Source organism: Diadema setosum, chromosome 9, assembly GCF_964275005.1.
Source record: "Diadema setosum chromosome 9, eeDiaSeto1, whole genome shotgun sequence".
Taxonomy (NCBI): Eukaryota; Metazoa; Echinodermata; class Echinoidea; order Diadematoida; family Diadematidae; genus Diadema; species Diadema setosum.
The window spans coordinates 36,674,089-36,692,954 of NC_092693.1; the positions used below are offsets into that span (position 1 = coordinate 36,674,089).

Sequence of the window (18,866 nt, forward strand, 5' to 3'; positions counted from 1 at the left end):
ATATAATCTCAGCTGACTGGTTGTTTGCTAACTGTTAAAAGTGCAATCTTATTGAAATCACTGCTTTATCATCATATTCTTTTGGAAAGAGGAAGACATTCACAGGCTCTCAAAAAGACTTTGAGTAGAGAGAGAAGTCATTATATTAGTGTAGCGATTAGTTAGTGCTGAATTTCAGATGATAAATTGAATTGAAAACTTTGCTTATATGTGCAGATCAATATGAATAAATTCTTTTTCTTGTACTACAACAGAAGCTTTACTGAAAGTGTAGTTTGACTTTAAGTAAAATTGTTGCATTACATATTGACTGGGTCTCTACAGCAATGCAATGATAATTCCGATGCAATCTATCATAGCAAAAAAACAAACAAACAAATAGAAAGGAGAAATATTTCATGGACTCTAGGAGAAGTGTGTGGTTTCTCACCATACTGCAGGAGAAGGGAGCTGGGATGAGGCTCTCATTAGAAAGGGTCACCACTCTGGACACGTCGGTCAGCACCGTGGTCTGGCCCCAGTCGATCTCGGTGGGGGTGACGTGAACCACCGGCCCCTCCCCGATGCACTTCAAAGTCACTTGCTGTACATGGAAAAGGGGAGAAATATTGGTGACAGCTGGCATGTGTGTGGAGGGTTCTACAACGTACCATAAAACTAGAAACACTTGTGGCATGAAACTTGTGCAAATTGGAGCTAACAGCCTTTTTCACTGCATGAAACTTTCATAAATGGTCACCAGTATTCAATGCATTCTGTAGAAAAACGCTTTATGTGCATGCATTTCTTCTCTGAAATACAATGTGTACATCAGACACACGCTCAATCATGGTCAGTCTGGCAGTGATCTAACTCAGTCAGAGCATGTCTACCTTCAAACCAAAGGACCCGGGTTTGATTCCTGAGTCTCACTGAGCAATGTTGCGAGTAAGCATTCCATCCCATCTAGCAAGAGGTAAAACACTCTGTCCCTCGGATAGGATATAAAACGGAGGTCCTGTGTGTGATATGGTTTATTGCAACTTGCTCTACTATCAGATGGTCTACTTTCCAATTCATCTAACACCACTAAGGCTAAACTCACTTGGTCTACTATCAATTTCGTCTAATGCCCTTTTGATCTACTGCTCACTTAGTCAACTTCCAGTTTTGCTACTTATCGTTTCATCTAATGACCAGATGGTCTACTTGCAGTTTTGTATCCTTGGGACTTATTCCCATTTTGTCTAATAAATTGTGGGTATTAGACGAAGTGGGCATAGCTCATCTGGCAGTAGACTAACTGATGATGAGGATAAGTGGCAATTGGTCTAAATAGTCATTAGACATACTGGTTAAAGACGAAAAGGGATTAGACCATGTGGGCTGAGACTAAATGGCTATTACACAAAGTGAGAGTATACCAAGTGATAGATCACCATCACTTGAACAGGAAATGTGCACTATCTTCAGAATGACCTACCAGAGGAGGTTCCATGGAGCCAAAGATGCTAAACTCTGCAAAGGTCTCCAGCTCTTCCAGATCCTGAGGTGTGATGACCAAGGGCACCCTCAGGGTGGTGTGAGGCGGTAAGATGCCGGTCGGCTGGGGGCTGCTAAACAGCAGGCATGTCATCTCATCTACAACCTGTGTCAATGAATGGATGCAATACGGTTTGACAGTTTTGTTCTTTCTCATACCTTGATCACAATCTCTTATTTAACCCATTGAGGACGAGCCCCAAGCATACCTGGGCAAGTGTCTATGAGAAATGCCTGTTATAGCAAAATCATACCATCCTCAACAATTTTATAATAGATCAAGGCCATATCGGACATATACAAGTGATAGACAGACAGAGCGGGAAAGAGAGAGAATATGTTGAAAGAATATTTGACAGTTACTGAATGGGGCATTAGTATTCCTTACTGAACCTTCATGTGTTCGTTTGTTTGTCTGTATGTCTGTGTGAGTATGATGAGAACTGCTACAAGAAAAGAAGGCAATAATGTGAAGGAAAACAGATGAACACAATACTGTGCCAATATTTTGAGGCTGCACCAGAAAAAATAAAAGACAACCCATAAAAAAAAATTCCTTTCTAAGATACTGATTCTGAACACTTGGTAGCATCACATGTTAAGGACAGCAAACCAGACTTAGTTATTCATATAATTCAATTTCATGTAAAGCTTCTTTAGAAAGGAAATCCACTGAGTGGAATAGATACCAGCTGCTCATCACAGCACTTCTCTCAGGGAGCAAAATGATCATTGATATATGGCATACAGCTGTACATCAGGTAGATTTCTCAGAATTTCTTGACAGTTATCATGCACTGACTTGACAGCTCACCTGTGGTACGAGGTCATACTTCGCCGGCATGTCTGAGTCATTGCAAAGTCGGGCACACAGCTCATAGGGGTGGTTCAGGAAGCATCTTGTGTAGTCCAGAATAGGTGTGACAACACCAATAGAGGGCACCACACACCTGCAGTGATCGAGGCACAAGATATTTGATGATGATATATTGCAGAACTTTTAGACATTTACAAGGTATGTCCACATTCCTGTGAGTTTCTTTTGGGTTTTTTTTTGCAAAGTTTGAATGCCAATGATCATGGTTAGTGTGTTCAGGTTCAAGGGGAAACTAAATTACTGGAAACAGTGTGAAAAAGAAATTTTGTGAACACTAGAGATGCTTTTTCTCTCATTTTTTCCCCATTTTTTTTTTTTATAAAGGAGGGCATACAATGAGGGTCCACAATTTGCATGAATGCTCCATACACCATGTATGTGAGAAACTACAGAACTTTGTATAGATGACTCGAATGTTTTTACAATGTCAACATTGCCACTTGCACTGTTGATCACAATTGTCTTAATATGACTAAATACTTCATAGAGACAATCACAACAAAGCTTAGAAATATGTGCCCTCAAATGATATATACACACATTCACCAGTCCTGATGACTGCACAGTATCCATAACCCTCTATGTAACATGCCTATACATTTTTCCTCATCATACAGTAATCCATCCAAACTTGACCTACATTTGTAGTTGTAAGTTAGCAAGCCCACTCAGGTGTAGCAATGCGCCTCAGTCAAACCAGATGACCATGATGACACTATGGGGATAAGGGGAATTAGGCAATCTCTATTTCATTGACACGAACTGCCAGATGTTTCCACTAACTGACAAAGAGAGGGCTCCAATGCATGTGCCATTCAACAACCAAAGCACAGTGAGGGTAAAAACGCTGATAGAGACTCTGCCATCGACTTACCGGGCAGAGATGGGCAGCGAAAGGAGCTCCTGTCCCACTCCAATGATGTCGACGACCAGGGCCATGTCATACTTCTTGAGGGAGTTTGACGTTAGCTCAACCTGGGTGGGAAAATAATGTGCATCTTTTGAGTTTGTTTACAAATCAAAATGGAGGCGAAGCAAAACTACATTCTCTGCAAAGAGTAATGAATTGTTGAGCCTTGCCTGCAATTAACAACATGTTAGCCATAGTGGTACATATAATCTGTCACCAAAGTATCTCTAAAACACAATATGCCCTCTGCTTTAGTAAACTGTCTAGCTCAAACCCTAATTTGACATGGACAGGTGCTCATATAAATCAACAGCTTGAAGACTATTCATTCTTTTCCTATTTGTTTAATCAGTAATTTGAACAGCAACATGTATGTAGATGAAAATTACTAGTGCAATGGCACACAGGAGAACCTTGATATTTGCTTCCTGACTCCAAGTTACCCACAAGTTAGTCATCTAGACATGGCAGCAACACAGTGCAGAAATGCAGTGAGTATGTTGATAAACTTAGAGAAGTACTTATATATAGCTTACTGTTAGTATCATTGACAAGATCAGATAAAGCATTTGACTGTTGTAAACACCTGAACATTTTATCATAGATATCCCTGTCTTCCCTTTTTCATATCTTTAAATGCAGCAATTTCAGACACAACAAGTTATCTTTAATCATGACACATAGATACACATATACCACACATTGACCCGAAGCCATTTAGACACAACGTCCCGATATACAATTGTACGATAAGTGCATGACAGCATCAGGTCTCGTGCACTGCCATGTTTCATGAGAAGCTCATGAATATGTATGGGTCTCTCCCTTGAACAGTACAAACTTTGCACAGGTTTTGCATATTGTGTTATTACATTGTGTTGGATTCATTAAGTAGTTCACACACAAAAAAAACCCCTGCTATTCACACAACATATGAATATGAAAGACATGAATATGAAAGAATTCGGACATGAAGTATCATCTAATGAATATGTACAGCCATTTTGACACATAAAAAGTCCAGTATCAATATGTTGCATATCCAAACAAGAACTCTCTAATCTGAAGGGGAGGGGGTTAAGAAGTTGAAACTGACCTCTATTCTGACTTCACTCTGAGGGTCAATGACCCCACTGGAGGGCTTGATCTGGAACTCCCGGGGCGGGGTGCTCAGGTGGGATCTCCCCAGGGTTACCTCCCCGCTGGTAGCTGACACGACCTCTCCCTCCCCGTCGCCGGGCACCCGGAGGCCGAAGGACATGGGCACAAGGGCCGTGTTGACCAGGGTGGCCACTTGGGTACTCTTGAAACCTGGCAGGACCATTCACAGAATATAGGTTTTGTAAGATATCTTTAACAATTCTCATTTCTCATGATTGCTCAATAGAGATTTTCATCACGGCTAATAATGAAACATTCACTATTGTGATATTTTAATTCATGGCAAAATAACTTTAATTCACATTTCCCTCACAGTGACTGGCACATTTCAGAGCACAAAATATCAAGCACCAAATCTTCACGTAGTGTATCAGACTAATGCAAGCATGGGTATCCATAACATTTAGCCATTTATGGGTACAATAACTTGATATAAATCACCTTCAATTAGAATGTCATAAAAGTAATTACACATTAGTTAGGTTCACATGCTGTTCCTAAACTTTAAGTTTAGGTCAAAAACTTAACTCTAGATGATTAGCTTGTAGTTTAGCACCGTGTGGACGCACTCTAAAGTTAGCAATCTTAAAGTTTAGTTTTGAATAATTAATCTAACTAGTAAACTGCAGCTGCCTACCGTAGGAGACAGTCCCAAATTTGAGTTTGGGCGTGTCGAAGTGGAAGGTTGGCCCTATGACACACCCCCTGAAGTTGAGTTTGTGCTGGTAAGGGAGCCCCTCCACCTCCCAAAAGAAGTCCTCGTCAAAATCTCCCAAGTGCGGGGAGCAGAAGGTCACCTCGATGGCCTGGAAGCCGCCGGGCTCGATCACACCGGAGCTGGGGGAGAAGCTGAAGTAGGGCCCAAACGTGGAGTCCGACAGGAGGAGGCGGAAGGGTGCATCGATGTCGCCACGGTTACCGAGCACCACCTGAGAGAGATGCCAGGGGACAGTTTTCATCAATGCGAATTGATCATGCAAAGACATTCATATGAATTTCGACTAATTTTTAAATTCATCACTGCAAGTGCACATTCTGTAACTTAAATCTAAGGGTGATAAAAACACTGAGTGAAATATAAGAAGTGAATCTTGGTCATTTATAATCAAAGTTTGATTTCACCTTTGTAAAATCCTCTTTAAAAAAAAAAAATGTGCAGATAAAGTTTCAGATTCTCATCTCATTTTCATCTTTTCAACAGAGAAAAATCGCTCTGAGTCTGTCCATCACTGTCATCATGCTTCCAAAGGTAACAGTGAATAATAAAAGGAAGTGAGTTTACACTTCAACACGAAAGAAACTAAATCGAAGGTTCAAACATTATCTCATAGGCCTACATGATATGAGATCATGTATTGTTCCCCCATGAGAAATAGAGGTCTAAAGGCCACCACACACTACACGATCAGACTGGTCGCATGACTAGAGAGGTGAGCTGGGTCATATATACAACCAGTGCCACAACTCAACACCACACACTATATGATCAGACTACACAGCTCGGCTTACAACCAGACTGACTTTATTGCATTATACTGCAGCATGATTTGCTGAAAGCCAATGACTGATCGAGAATATTTGACATGTCAAATCTCTATAACTGGCATTAAGACCCAGTCACACGATTTGACATGTCAAATCTCTATAACTGGCATTACGACCCAGTCACACGACTGGAAACTGTTAAGGCCAGTGATGTCATGCTTCTACTCTTAAGGTCGTACGACTGGTAAATCATAACAAAGTCGTGTAGTGTGTGGCAGCAACTACATGAAAATGAAACATAAAGCACAGAATACACACTACTCAGATATCATTTTTGCCAACATTTAGCCTTTTTTGTGCCAGGGACTTTGGAAAGTATGAAAAAGGCTATGGGGTTTTCTCGTGCCAATCAGCACTCAAAGCACACAACGGGTTAAAGATGACTGACCTCGTACGAATGCTTGGAGTTGATGAAGATGTGCCCCATGTTCATGGTGTCGTATGAGAAGAAGACCTGCGGTCCGATTCCGTCCCCTTTCAGTCTCAGGGGTAGCCGGGTCTCCCGGCCCGTGATGTCGCAGTAGGCTGTATGGCTGTACGTCTGGGCCCGTGTCGGCTTGAAGATAATGCTGATCTCCCCGGTGGAGTTTGGCCAAATGTCGCCCTCTTGTGGCATGATGGTGAAGGCATCATCGGAGAAGAACAACTCATCTCCCTCCACAATCTGCGCAGGAGGTAAAGGAGAGAATCAAATATACGTTCAAATGGACAGATAACAAAAAACTCTGATAATCACTATTTTGAAAACACTGGTGAAAATGTATATAAGTATATCCATTTGAAAACACTGATGGAGAGGTATGTAACTATACTAATTCTTATTGTTCTTATCAAAAAACATAGGTCAATATTTATGCATATATCAGCACATCACGTGGGTTCAAACTTACAGTCTTGCTCTCACAATTCTTTGGATGAAGTCAAAATAAAAGACATAACCGCAAATCACCTCTACAGCAGTTCACAAGAAGAGTGATAAAAACAATTGTGACCCGAGTGTCAAATTTAACCAACTGTTTGGCACATGATTTGTCTGCGACTGATCTGCGGGACTGATCACGGGGGTCAAACAATGTTACCAGCTCACAGCAAAGTTGTCTCAAAGGAGTCAAGGTGATAGGCCCCACATATCAGATGATGAGATACAGCAGCACTGAGCTTTATCATAAACATTTTCCTTGCATTTCTGCAACTGAATGTACAGAGCGTTTTGGGCTTCAGCAATCCTTCATTGGACACATGACAATCTAAAAAGTTTCCTTATTCAACATTTTTTGCAATTCCATAATTTACAAATATTTCTTCCTGGCAAATTTGAAAATAAAAAGCAACTTTTGAAAAGGAAATTATATCCAAAGGGCATAAAAAAACGCCTACGAAGTATGAAGAAATCATGTTTAAATGTTTCTTTTATTCCACCTTGATCATGGTCCCATTTCATTTTAAAAAAAGTTGCTACCATAGCAACTCTTGCTGCAATGGCAAGTGTCATGGCAATGACAAGAGTCCAGCTTCCTGATTGGTTGTTGCTACAGGAAGTTGCTACTCTAGAAAGAGCTGAGTTACTATCCTAACATCATATATGAAATGGGACCCAGATGATTTGTTCCCTAAAAGAAACTTGTTCTTCAACAATGCAAGGGCATGGGTACTCACAGTTCTCCTGTTCTGGAATGTATGAGAAAGGATAGCCATCCTGTCCCTCAGGGTGGGGTCCATGATGCATTCTTGGAGGAAAGCATCATGCTCCTTCTGCTCCTCCGAGCTGATGTTGCTGAAGAACCTACAAGACATCAAACAAACCACTTACAATATAATACAACTTTGTTAGTCATTCATACATTTCTTCCAAGTGTGATGTCTGTGGATACACCAAAGTTGCATATATATGCAGGATATAAGTTTTCTACAAGCACATTTTAAACCCGTTGAAGAAAAGTCCCGAGAATACTCGGGCATGTGTCTGTGGGAAATGCGTGTTAGAGCAAAATCAGTGTGTCCTCAACGGGTTAGCAAACTGCAATTTGATACAAGTTTGTCAGCCATTCATACATTTCTTCAAAGTATGATGTCTGTACATATCAAAGTTGCATATTCAAGATTTATTATTCAAGAGTTTTCCACAAGCACACTAAATGCAAGAGCTGCTTGCTGAGATGCATTCTTTTTCACAACTTTGAAATGTCACCAGTTCCACATCTTGATCAGTACTGCATACACACATAAGTGCAAACAACATGCAAGAGTGAGAAACAGCATTCACAAGATGTCAATGTATGTATATTGATAAAAGCTCTCAGTGAAATCTTTGATCACTAAATCAAGATCTTATACTAGTGTACTGGTTTTACAGTATTAGCAGTTAACCCATTCCATGCTGAATTCTCAAATGCCCATAGACTTAATATGCAGGCCACCAGGTTACCGTGCGGTAAGGGTTAAGCAATAATGTGCATCTTTGTTTGACATATACATGTAGCAATGAAGTGTCATCAAACTTGCGTACATCATCACATTTTATTTGGTACAAATGGTAGAGAATGCAGGTCAAGTATCACAATTTACTGGCATTTTGTAATCTAAAATGCTGTGAATTAGAACAATCACTGACCCTTCCTTCTGTTGCTCCTCCTCCTCTGGCGTGGCAAACTGTTTCCACTTGTAGTGGACGATGACGTCGCTGCGGTTGGAGATGGTCACCGTCCTCTGATTGGCCATGGAGATGTACGTGTTCTCCAGGCGCAGTGAGTTCTTGTCCAGCCGGACGTTGGCATCGTAGGCGCCCCCGTACAGATTCACAAAGATGTCTTCGCCTAGTGAGGAAATGATAGCAATTAGTATATAAATCCTCCACTCAGTCTCTGTGGAGCAGTTTGAGTGTTCGTCTTTGGCAACCTAAGTTACGGCTGATTTTTAAAGAGGGTCCTTGCCGTACACTGAAGAAGACATTCAACACCATATTTGTAAAAACAGAGTAAATATGGTATATGTATGCAATTCTAAATATTGCACAGGATAAATGCAATCTTTGTCAGTGTTTGTTCATTATGACCAGACAAAACAGCTGCTAACTACTTTTTGTTACTGTGAAACATGACTGAAATCTTCCCTGCAATTACACCCAGAATCTGTTGACAAGAAGACACAAGGTTAGGGCTAATTACATTACCCGGTAAACTCCTGCCTTGAAGGATAATGCATCTCAATGGGACAATGTCTGAGCAGGGACAAAGAATTATCCCATCACTCAGAGAACAAGGGGAGTGAGTGACAAGTGATGGAATGTCCCCTCTCTTAACCCTAAAGGGGCCAGGCTTTCTTGGCTATGCTCAGATGGGGGGGGGGGGGGGGGGGGGGGGGGGATGGATTCTGCCCACACACATGTGTGAGACCCGCGTCATAATCTACAAGATTGTGTCATAAGATTTTTTGAAACAATCAATTTCTAATTTTAATTAATTAATTATGCAAATTAAGCTCAAGATCATATTTTAGCCTAATTAAAAGCATTGAGAGTCTAATTTTTGATCTGTAAATCTGTTTTAGCATATTCAACAATTTTACATCACAAAAACTTCCAAAACTCATTTCAATTCTTCTGTATTTTATTGTTTTCAGAATTTCTTATGTATTTCTTTGTTTTTCAACTTTTGTTTTTTCTTTGTTTTTTCATTGGAAATTGTCACTGACCACTTTTCTACCATAATTAGCACAAAACTAATCAATGACAGTGATTAATTGTAAAAATAATCAGGTTTTTATGACTTTTATTACATAGCACTGTTTTCCATAGGAAATGTACACAAAATCACAAAATTGTGCCCGTTTTGGGGCGACATTCCGTTACAAAAATGGGCGTGGCTTCGCAAAAGTATGCGCGGACGTCTCAAATTTGGTCTCAAAAGTTGCGCGAGACTTGAACAAACAAAGTCAAGAAGCCTCGTGACGAGGCCTTCTCGCATTACAGAATTATAGCGCGAAACGTCGAGGGGGGGCGGATTCCGCCCCCCCCCCCGGCCCTTTTAGGGTTAACACATCACCAAGGATGACAATGGTCACTGCACTGATACTTCCATTGCTGAAACTGCCTTTCAAATCTTGAGTGTGCATGCTTTTTGACTCACACTGACAGATATGAATTTACATGTACTGTACCATTCGTTCCACTGATTTGACATTAACACGCTCAGTATTCGCCCGTGCAATTTTTAGAATTTACTCCTCTTGAAACCATTCCCCACCAATGCCATCAATGTAAGCAGGTGAACAAGAAACTAATGTGCAAAGTATTGAGGTCAATCAATATATAAAAAAAAATCATATCTAGATATCCATATTACAGAATATTCAGTGTATTACACAGACTTACACAGATAGATGATTTACACAATATTTACAGAGGTGGCTATTCCAATGAGGATTTGTGTGGCTGATTCATAGGACTAATACATGCCTTATGAAATAACATGGTGACTGGTATAGATTTACCTGAGTCATAGTTGATGATGAGGTCATCGTTATGGTCACCGACGGTCATGGGTTGAAAGGTCAGCTCGACTTGGATGCTGTCATTCACAGGCAGAATGCCATTTTCTGGAGAAACTGAGAATGGTCTGTGTTGGGAAGGGGGGGTGAAATGCAAGATAAGATTATGTGAATGATATCAATTATTATCTTCACAATTGTAAACATGGAAATTAAAATTTCATTCATTGCTTTTTTTCTTCTTGAAATATTGCAAAAAAGTTCAAAAACAAAATCTCCATATACCCATGGTATCACATTAAAACAAAGAGTGACACTCACATACATACTGTGATCTACAAGAAGACATCAACATTATAAAACAAGAAAATCAATGAAAATGTACACGCAAATTACATGAAAGATGACTTCATACAACTTGTCCATGGAACCAATTTCATGCATTCCATCCATCCAACCATCTAATCGTCCATCCCTTTATTCATAAAGAAATAATTACATACCTACATACACACATACACACACACACACAATACACACACAAGCATACATACCATATAAATTGTTGTACATACAAAAACACATATTAATTCAGAGGGACACACGAAGCCCTGAGAAGCGAGTTGCGTGTCATAACGAATTATTTGTAACACAGGACTTGGCTAAAAGCTAATAAGAACAAAGACGGCCAGCAAGTCAATCATCCAAGGAAACAACTTGACCACTCACCCAGAGGAGTAGAGGGCAAAGTGAGCGTCCTTGTTGCCCACGTTCCTGACCAGCAACGTCTTGGTGGTCGGATACTTGACCGGGCACATGGAGAAGTTGACCTCGTCCGGGAAGTCCAGCATGGCCCGGGCCCCGATGGCCCTGACTGGGACCACAAACTTCTCTCGCTCCGTCATGCAGATCAGCTCATGGATGTAGTCCTAGTTTTGTGAAGCAATGCAAAAGATTGCAGGATGTGTCCAGCTTAATTACGTGTGGAAGCCCACAATATACCAGAGTATGTTGATATTGATGTGACAGGATGGAGAAACAAGAAAATCATTTGTGGACATTCATATAATACTAGAGATTTAATGTGCAATGCAATACTGAATAACTCGATGTCAGATTATGCAGTAGTTGATGACGAAGATGCCACATTTGTCAGGTGGCTTGTCAGGTACCTTAGACTAAGAGAAAATCAAATTTGTTACCAGTAAATGAGGCATTGAATAATCATACAGTACTTCATAAAATTTGAATTAGGTAACACATGCTATACGATAACATATCAATGAAAATATAGGGGAAAGATAGAATACAGTAGTTAAGATGCAGGAATGTACAACATCACAAAACAGTCAGTTTCAGTCTTAATTTCTGTGGAATTGCTATCATCTTACTTCAACTGCAGTTCACAAAAATCGCATGACTAACTAAGGCTCTGAAAGTATGCTCAAGATTTGCAGTTTGCTTACCCTCTTTTCTGACGGGGTGAACTGGATTCTGAAGATGGTGGCCATGCCGGGAGCCACTTTTGTGGTAACATCTGGAGGACTGATGATCTTGAAGTAAGGCGAGTCCGCCTGGTAAACCTTGACCAACCTCGACACCTGCAGCACAAGGAGTGGGAAATGAGTCAAAAAATACTTGAAATCCTGGATAGTTTTCTCTTCTTCTTTTTTTGTGATGCTATTTTCTTTCTTTTTTTTTTTGCTGATGCACATGACAATGGCGGAAATGTTTCTAAAATTCCACTTAACCTGTTCCATACGGGCCCCTGATGGCCTGTGTATTTAGTCTACGGGCATTTCAGAATTCAGTATGGAATGGGTTAAATGTGAATATCCATCTTTGATGAGCTTTTAAGTTCTTGTCAGCTCAAAGTTACAATCCCTGTGTGTTTTTGTTGTTGTTGTTGTTGTTTTGGTGTGATTTCCCTCCAAGAATTGCTTTTTTTGAATGAGTATTAAAACTGCATCAATCTGACTACAAATTGCTTTCTCTTATCATCTACTTGCATCTCAATGGAGTTCTCAAATGTTGATATCAGGCTCATTTCAGTCTAAACTTTGGCTCTTCTTCAAGCCTTATTCTTGTAAGTTTCTGACCACAAAGCTACAAATTTCATAGAACTGGCACAGCAGCAAAAGTCATCCTTTTTTAAATGCAGAGAGTGACCACAGGGAGATGTGAAAAGGACGCAAGACACAAGTCAATTTTCATTGGTGAAAATGTAGAAATAGGGATCTGAAAACTAAAAATAACACAAACCCCACAGTTGATCTTTATGGTGTGAATTGGGTTGTAGTGAATAAAACAATGTGCTGGTATACTGTGCTTACCTTGTCATTGTTCCTGAGTGGTATACAGTGCTTACCTTGTCATTGTTCCTGAGGAGAAGAGGCACTTCATAGATGATGTGAGGTTCAAACTGCTGGAATGTGACTTCTGATGGGAATGGCTGGAACAAGGGCTCATCGATATCCACCATAGAGAACTGGTTACCATGGCAATGGGAAGAAATGAAACAAACAGTGAATAGTATGCACAGTGAAATAATTGTCATATGATAACACATGAATGTTCTTCTACAAAACAAAAGTATACACAGTGAAATAATTGTCATAATGTATGAATGTTCTTCTACAAGAAAAAATAAATAAATACCTGTCCGAAATGAAAGGCAGCTCTGTTTACACGCTCTGGAGGTTGAATGTTAGATTCCCCTGTCCTTCCTTCTCTAGATAACTACAAGCACAACTGTAGGTGTACTGGCTACACAATCTACTTTCAACAAATCATTTAAAGATGTTCATCTATTTCTCATAACATGGCTTGGAAAACCTCATGTAGACATCATTCATACTGTGTACCTCATTTTTACATCAGAGTTTGCGCTGTACCTAACAATAAGGATACAACAGTTAATCTTTCACTCACAAAACTGCAATTTTCCATTTTATTTTGTTTTAAATGTGTTAATTCAATTTGCACAACGACAATTCCCGAGTATGGAAAACCTAAGCATGGATACTTAATGGGGCATAATTCAAATAACTTCATGAATTAACAGCAATTTCCTTCAATAATACATGCTCGAATCATAAAGCAATACAGCAACTACTAAGCTGTTAAACTCTTGTAAATTTGACCGTGAATTGATACCTTTTGATGTGTATTTTCTCCCATATCCATCAGCTCAATGATCTTGGGAATGTGCATTGTGTGAGTGTTGGCCAACTTCTCATCCGTCGTCTGGGATACTTCTTTCATGAATGAAGAAGGTGTCATCTATATTGGAGTAACAGCAATTGTAAGCAAGAATAAACATAACATGATTTATAAACACAACAAGAGATGAACAACAAAATGCTTAAAGGACAAGTTCACATTCATAAACATAAGGATTGAGAGAATGCAGCAGTATTAGTAGAACACATCAGTGAAAGTTTGAGGAAAATTGGACAATTGATGCAAAAGTTATGAATTTTTAAAATTTCTGTGTTGGAACCGCTGGATGAGAAGACTACTAAGGCTCGTGATGTCATATGAGTACAACTGTATAAAGAAAATGTAAAGAAAATTCAACATATTTTCACTTTTTTCGCATAATAAAAGAGCACTTGACTTGCCTCTTTCTAAAGGCAATGGGAATAATATTACCCGTAACATATGTCAGTAACGAGTCAAGGGAATGTGTACTTTTTTCAAAAGATGAAATTTTGTGAAATTGTCTTTATATTTTCCTTATATTGTTGTACGCATGTGACATCATACACTTCAGTAGTCTTCTCATCCAGTGGTGACTGCACAAAAACTTCAAAAATTCATAACTTTTGAACGGATTGTCCTATTTTCCTCAAACTTTCAATGATGTGTTACACTAATATTGCTACATTCTCTCAATCCTTATGTTAATGAAGGTGAACTTGTCCTTTAATGTGTTACTGCTATCTCTGAAGTAGGTATCAAATGTCAAATTAATTAATGAAAAGACAAGCCTGGCTCTTGTCAAAAATTTCCCTTAAAACCAAGTAGGCAACTGCATAAAAAAGCAAAAAAAAACAAAATAATATTCAATGTCTAAGGCCGATTTAGTTTTCTCAAAATATGTCACATGCTTCAAATGAAATCAGCGCAGAAGCATATTATGTGTTCTTGAAAGACCTTATGTCTCACATAACAGCTAAGACCTGTTTTGTGATGATTACCTCAAAAAAACTTAAAGGCTGAATGAAAATAACCTACTAAATAAATATAATCAGATACAAAAGAAAAGAAAGTATGGTCATGGCCACCATATGTTTCATAATCCATGTGACAGAACAGCCTGTTACTGTAAAAAGCTGTTATTTTTTTTTTTTTTTGCGAGGGTTTCATTTTCACAAATTCTGTGAATCTCTGTTGGTTTGCAAATTCAATATCACACAAAAATATTGTGAAATTATAGTGCACTTATGATAGCCTCAGTGTCAAATTGCGAAAACATCTCGTGAAAGTGTCTGTGACCTCATTTTTTTTTTTTTTTTGCACTCTATCACGTACTAGTTATATGAAGTCAAACTTTTTTAAATTTGCTGCCTATTGCCTCATTACACAAAACAATTTCAATTCTCACAGACTAAATACAGTAACAAAAGTATTTTAGTACCTGTATGTTTTTACTTCTGTGCTAATGCCATACAATTGTATAATGTACACTGTACTATGAGATGCATGAAAGTGACCACATGATGAAATATTTCATATCTACAGTTTTCTCCATAACAATGCCACTACCAGTATGTTGGTCTGAACAGATAGCTACATCACCTTTGGTTCTTCCTTTGGTCCTCGTATGAGTTTGGGGTTCCGCGGCGCCATGACTTTGCTGTCATAGGCTGGGGTCTCCCCACAGTCGGTGGCTCGCTGAGCCGTCTGCTTCTCAAACCCAGTGGGCATGATGCTCACAAGTTGGTCTTCAGCCAATCTTTAACAAAAACATGCCAGAAAAAATAGAACAAAACAGAATGATGAATAAACAAAGATAAGATTAAAATAAATTGTATACATTCACAGGTAAACAAAAATGATAGCCTCTACTGAATGTCAATACAACTGAGTGGAAGGCTGCTAGAGTTCAGTACACAGTAAAACATATGATATCACGGTCAGAGACAAAGTAGATTCAAGCATATTTATGTAGATTATTTGGCAGATCACTTCAATGGTTTCTTCACCATGCTCTATGCAACAAAAACCAGGTACCGTAAATGAAATTGGATCTCTTAGTTTTATGTGCATGGGTTGTGACATTCGAACATGTGGGACCTCCATTTCATGTCCCTTCTGAGGGAGATAGTGTTTTGCCTCTTATCCTTACTAGAAGGGACTGCATGATTACACACAACACTGTTTAGCATGACCTGACTAGTGTGCCTGAAACCCGAGCCATTTCAATTTGATTCCAAGATCTAGACATGCTACCAGCAGAGCAACCTCTCTAGTACAGACTAAACATTTTAGTGATTCTTAATGGGTTTTTTTCTACTGCTGTTCTTTTTTTTTTTTTTTCGTATTCGTGGAAAGGATTTTATAGGAGATGAAAAAAGAACTGAATGTTTGGCAGCCATCCATTTAAAACACTCTCAGGTCTAACATTTATAAACTTCAGAAAAAAAAATCTAGATCTACATGTAAGGTGTCTAAATAATGCAAGCTAGAACTTTAGGTAGAAATTAATATACACAGGTGTAACACTAGCCTATAATCTAGGCAGAGGATACAGCTATTGTCTTTGCTGTTATGCAAAACATGCAGCAAGACTCTTGTCTTTGCAACGCAGTACATCTGATGTGGTGAGACTACGAACAGTGGATGAGTGCGAAGCATCAAATGCCTATATCCACTCGTCTTGCTTAAGTCATTATTTTCTTATCATCAACTAAGAATAGGTGGCAAACTGCCACCGAGGCTGTGCCTCACTGTATCAGACGTTTAGCATAACAGCAAAGACAATTAAAGCTGCATCCTTCACCTCGATTATAGGCTAGTGTAACACTGGTTGACAGAAGCAATATTTAGAACAGATGGTCTGCCACCTGGGATCTATTGATGAACTCTCAATTTTACCAGTAGACAATAGACCCCCAATCAGCGTTATGATTCATAATCATGCATGTAATAAAAATCTTAATGAAAAAATTCAGACCACAAACGCGACATGTATCTCTAACCAATTACAGAGGGTATTCTACTAGACCGAAAGATCAGTCTGTACTTATTGTCAGGGATATGTTTTTCAAGGATAAATATATCATACCCGATACTAGTATAGGGGGACTGCTCTACCCACCGAAACCAAAGTGACTGGCTATTCAACGGATGCATTCATCAATGATCAGTTGTCAGCATGCTATTAGCACGTTATTACCAACATTTTATTACAGTGTGCCAACGAGCTGGTAGCTGTGATTTTTTCCATGAAATTCCACTCAAATCTTTGATATTTCAAACAGCTGGTGTACAGTATGTATGTGTACATACACCATCTTACAGGCAGTGGTTTTAAAGCATTCCCCCACAGCGGTGTCTAAGCTATGAGCTGACCTAAAGATCAGTCTGTATCTTGTCGTCGGGGATATGTTCCACAGAAACTATGTCTGGCTTCGCAGAATCCTCTCCTACATACTGACCGAAGGCTGTCATACTGGCTCTTGTACTATTTTGTAGGAGAGCTCAGCCTGCAGTCGCACTTAGACCAAACGTTACCATACCCCAATTTCATGCCACTCTTGTTTTACCTTAAAACATGTTTGACATGACTAAAAACCACATTATGCAGCCATAGAGTCTATATGTAAACTTTCCCACATTGTAAGTATGGTTGGGTGTCCACCACATTTACACCCTAATGTTTTTTATATCAATACAATAGATACTTGAAATATGTCACAATTTTACTCACATGCAAAGAAAATACTCTTAAAATTCACAAGAGATCAAGGGTCTACACGCTCCAAGATACTGCTTCGAACTCGTGGGTTATTTTGACACACTCAGCTCAGTTGCGTTGTAGGACCTAGTTTTGAAACCAACACCCCTACCCTCCATTGACAATACTTGTGAAATGCATGTAATGCTTTTCCACTGGTGCATTTATAATCTATGGTATCGTTTTTTTTATCTTGTTTATTATCAGGTTTTTCAGTAATAATATTTCGGCATCATCAAATCCCCAGACTCAGTGAAGAATGCAAGTCAACTCAAGAGTAGACCACTGCACGTAGTCTCATGCGTGAGAATGTTCTTTCAGTAGGTTTCCTAGAAAAAATAATCTACACGCGGTGCATGCACGCACTCTAAAGGGTGTCTGTTTCAATGTGCAGTGTCGATGTCTTGGAGTCTTGGACACCTACCCACCCACTGTAGGGTCTCGTCTGCGTCTAGCTACACGCAGCCGCTGTAGAGACGCATCGCTTCGCGACAGCGGCTGCGTGTAGTTAGTCTGCGTCTAGAGGTTTTCTATTTGTAAAATTTATCACAAAAATCTGTATGATCGCAGGCAGCACTGACGTGACGTTCCACTACAATGTAGAAACAAGTCACCTTTTTAAATTGACAGGGTGCAAAGGTTATAACATTTTTCTAACGTTAGAGTTCTATAAATTTACAAATTTAGCAGCGCAAAAAATAGACTGATAAAACAGAACGAACGTTTTGCTCGGTAGCCTCTTCTTAACTGTAACGTTAAGGTCGGTAGTAGGTCGGTAGTAGTATAAACTACGACCTATAATACGGGCACGGCAGTCGGCCTCTCCTCACAACAAGATGCACACTTTGCTTATCGTATCGGTTTACGCAAAACGTAACGTGTGGGACCGTGGAGTGAACACCAACGGCAGTCTACACAAGTGCCCAAAAGGCGAGCTCTTTTTCGAGTAAATATAGACTCAAACAGCCAAAATGTACTCACCATGAACATATGGTTATGTTTTCTCACGAAATTTCTTGCGTTGATAGCTATATCAAAGTCATATTAGGCAAAATTTAGGCATTTCTTTAGTCAAAACAACGTATTAATCGCCATTTTACCAGCGCTGTTTAGGTTGTCATGGCTTCATTCGTGCGAGTGTAGTAACAACACATTTCATTGGTGTAGAGTGCCAAATTAATTATGCAAATTACACAGACAGGCGAATGGGCGCTCATGTGTTATATGGACTCATTCTACGAATGCATATTCATAAGTTGTGCAAGTCCGAGTAGGAGCTCGCTGCACACAGGTTATACTCGGATTGATGCAGATGTCTAATATGTACTGTATTGCCAGCAAACGGTGAAAGATGAATTTTGAGCAATATGAAATACAATATGTTTTGGCTTCTTAGGAAGTGC

The 18,866-nt window shown here is 39.4% G+C and overlaps 1 protein-coding gene across 1 annotated transcript in view; it reads right to left on the reverse strand.

Moving 5' to 3' along the window:
• LOC140233358 (hydrocephalus-inducing protein homolog) overlaps positions 1 to 18,561 on the reverse strand; it is an 88,419-nt gene extending 69,858 nt beyond the window's left edge. The window contains 16 exon segments of the mRNA XM_072313465.1: positions 431 to 583; positions 1,463 to 1,627; positions 2,336 to 2,471; positions 3,273 to 3,373; positions 4,405 to 4,619; positions 5,107 to 5,398; positions 6,403 to 6,678; positions 7,671 to 7,797; positions 8,626 to 8,827; positions 10,503 to 10,627; positions 11,229 to 11,428; positions 11,966 to 12,100; positions 12,868 to 12,987; positions 13,656 to 13,781; positions 15,303 to 15,459; positions 18,445 to 18,561. Coding sequence (XP_072169566.1) covers positions 431 to 583; positions 1,463 to 1,627; positions 2,336 to 2,471; positions 3,273 to 3,373; positions 4,405 to 4,619; positions 5,107 to 5,398; positions 6,403 to 6,678; positions 7,671 to 7,797; positions 8,626 to 8,827; positions 10,503 to 10,627; positions 11,229 to 11,428; positions 11,966 to 12,100; positions 12,868 to 12,987; positions 13,656 to 13,781; positions 15,303 to 15,431 — 2,502 coding nt within the window. The 5' untranslated portion in view covers positions 15,432 to 15,459; positions 18,445 to 18,561.
• Positions 18,562 to 18,866: the final 305 nt, after the last annotated feature.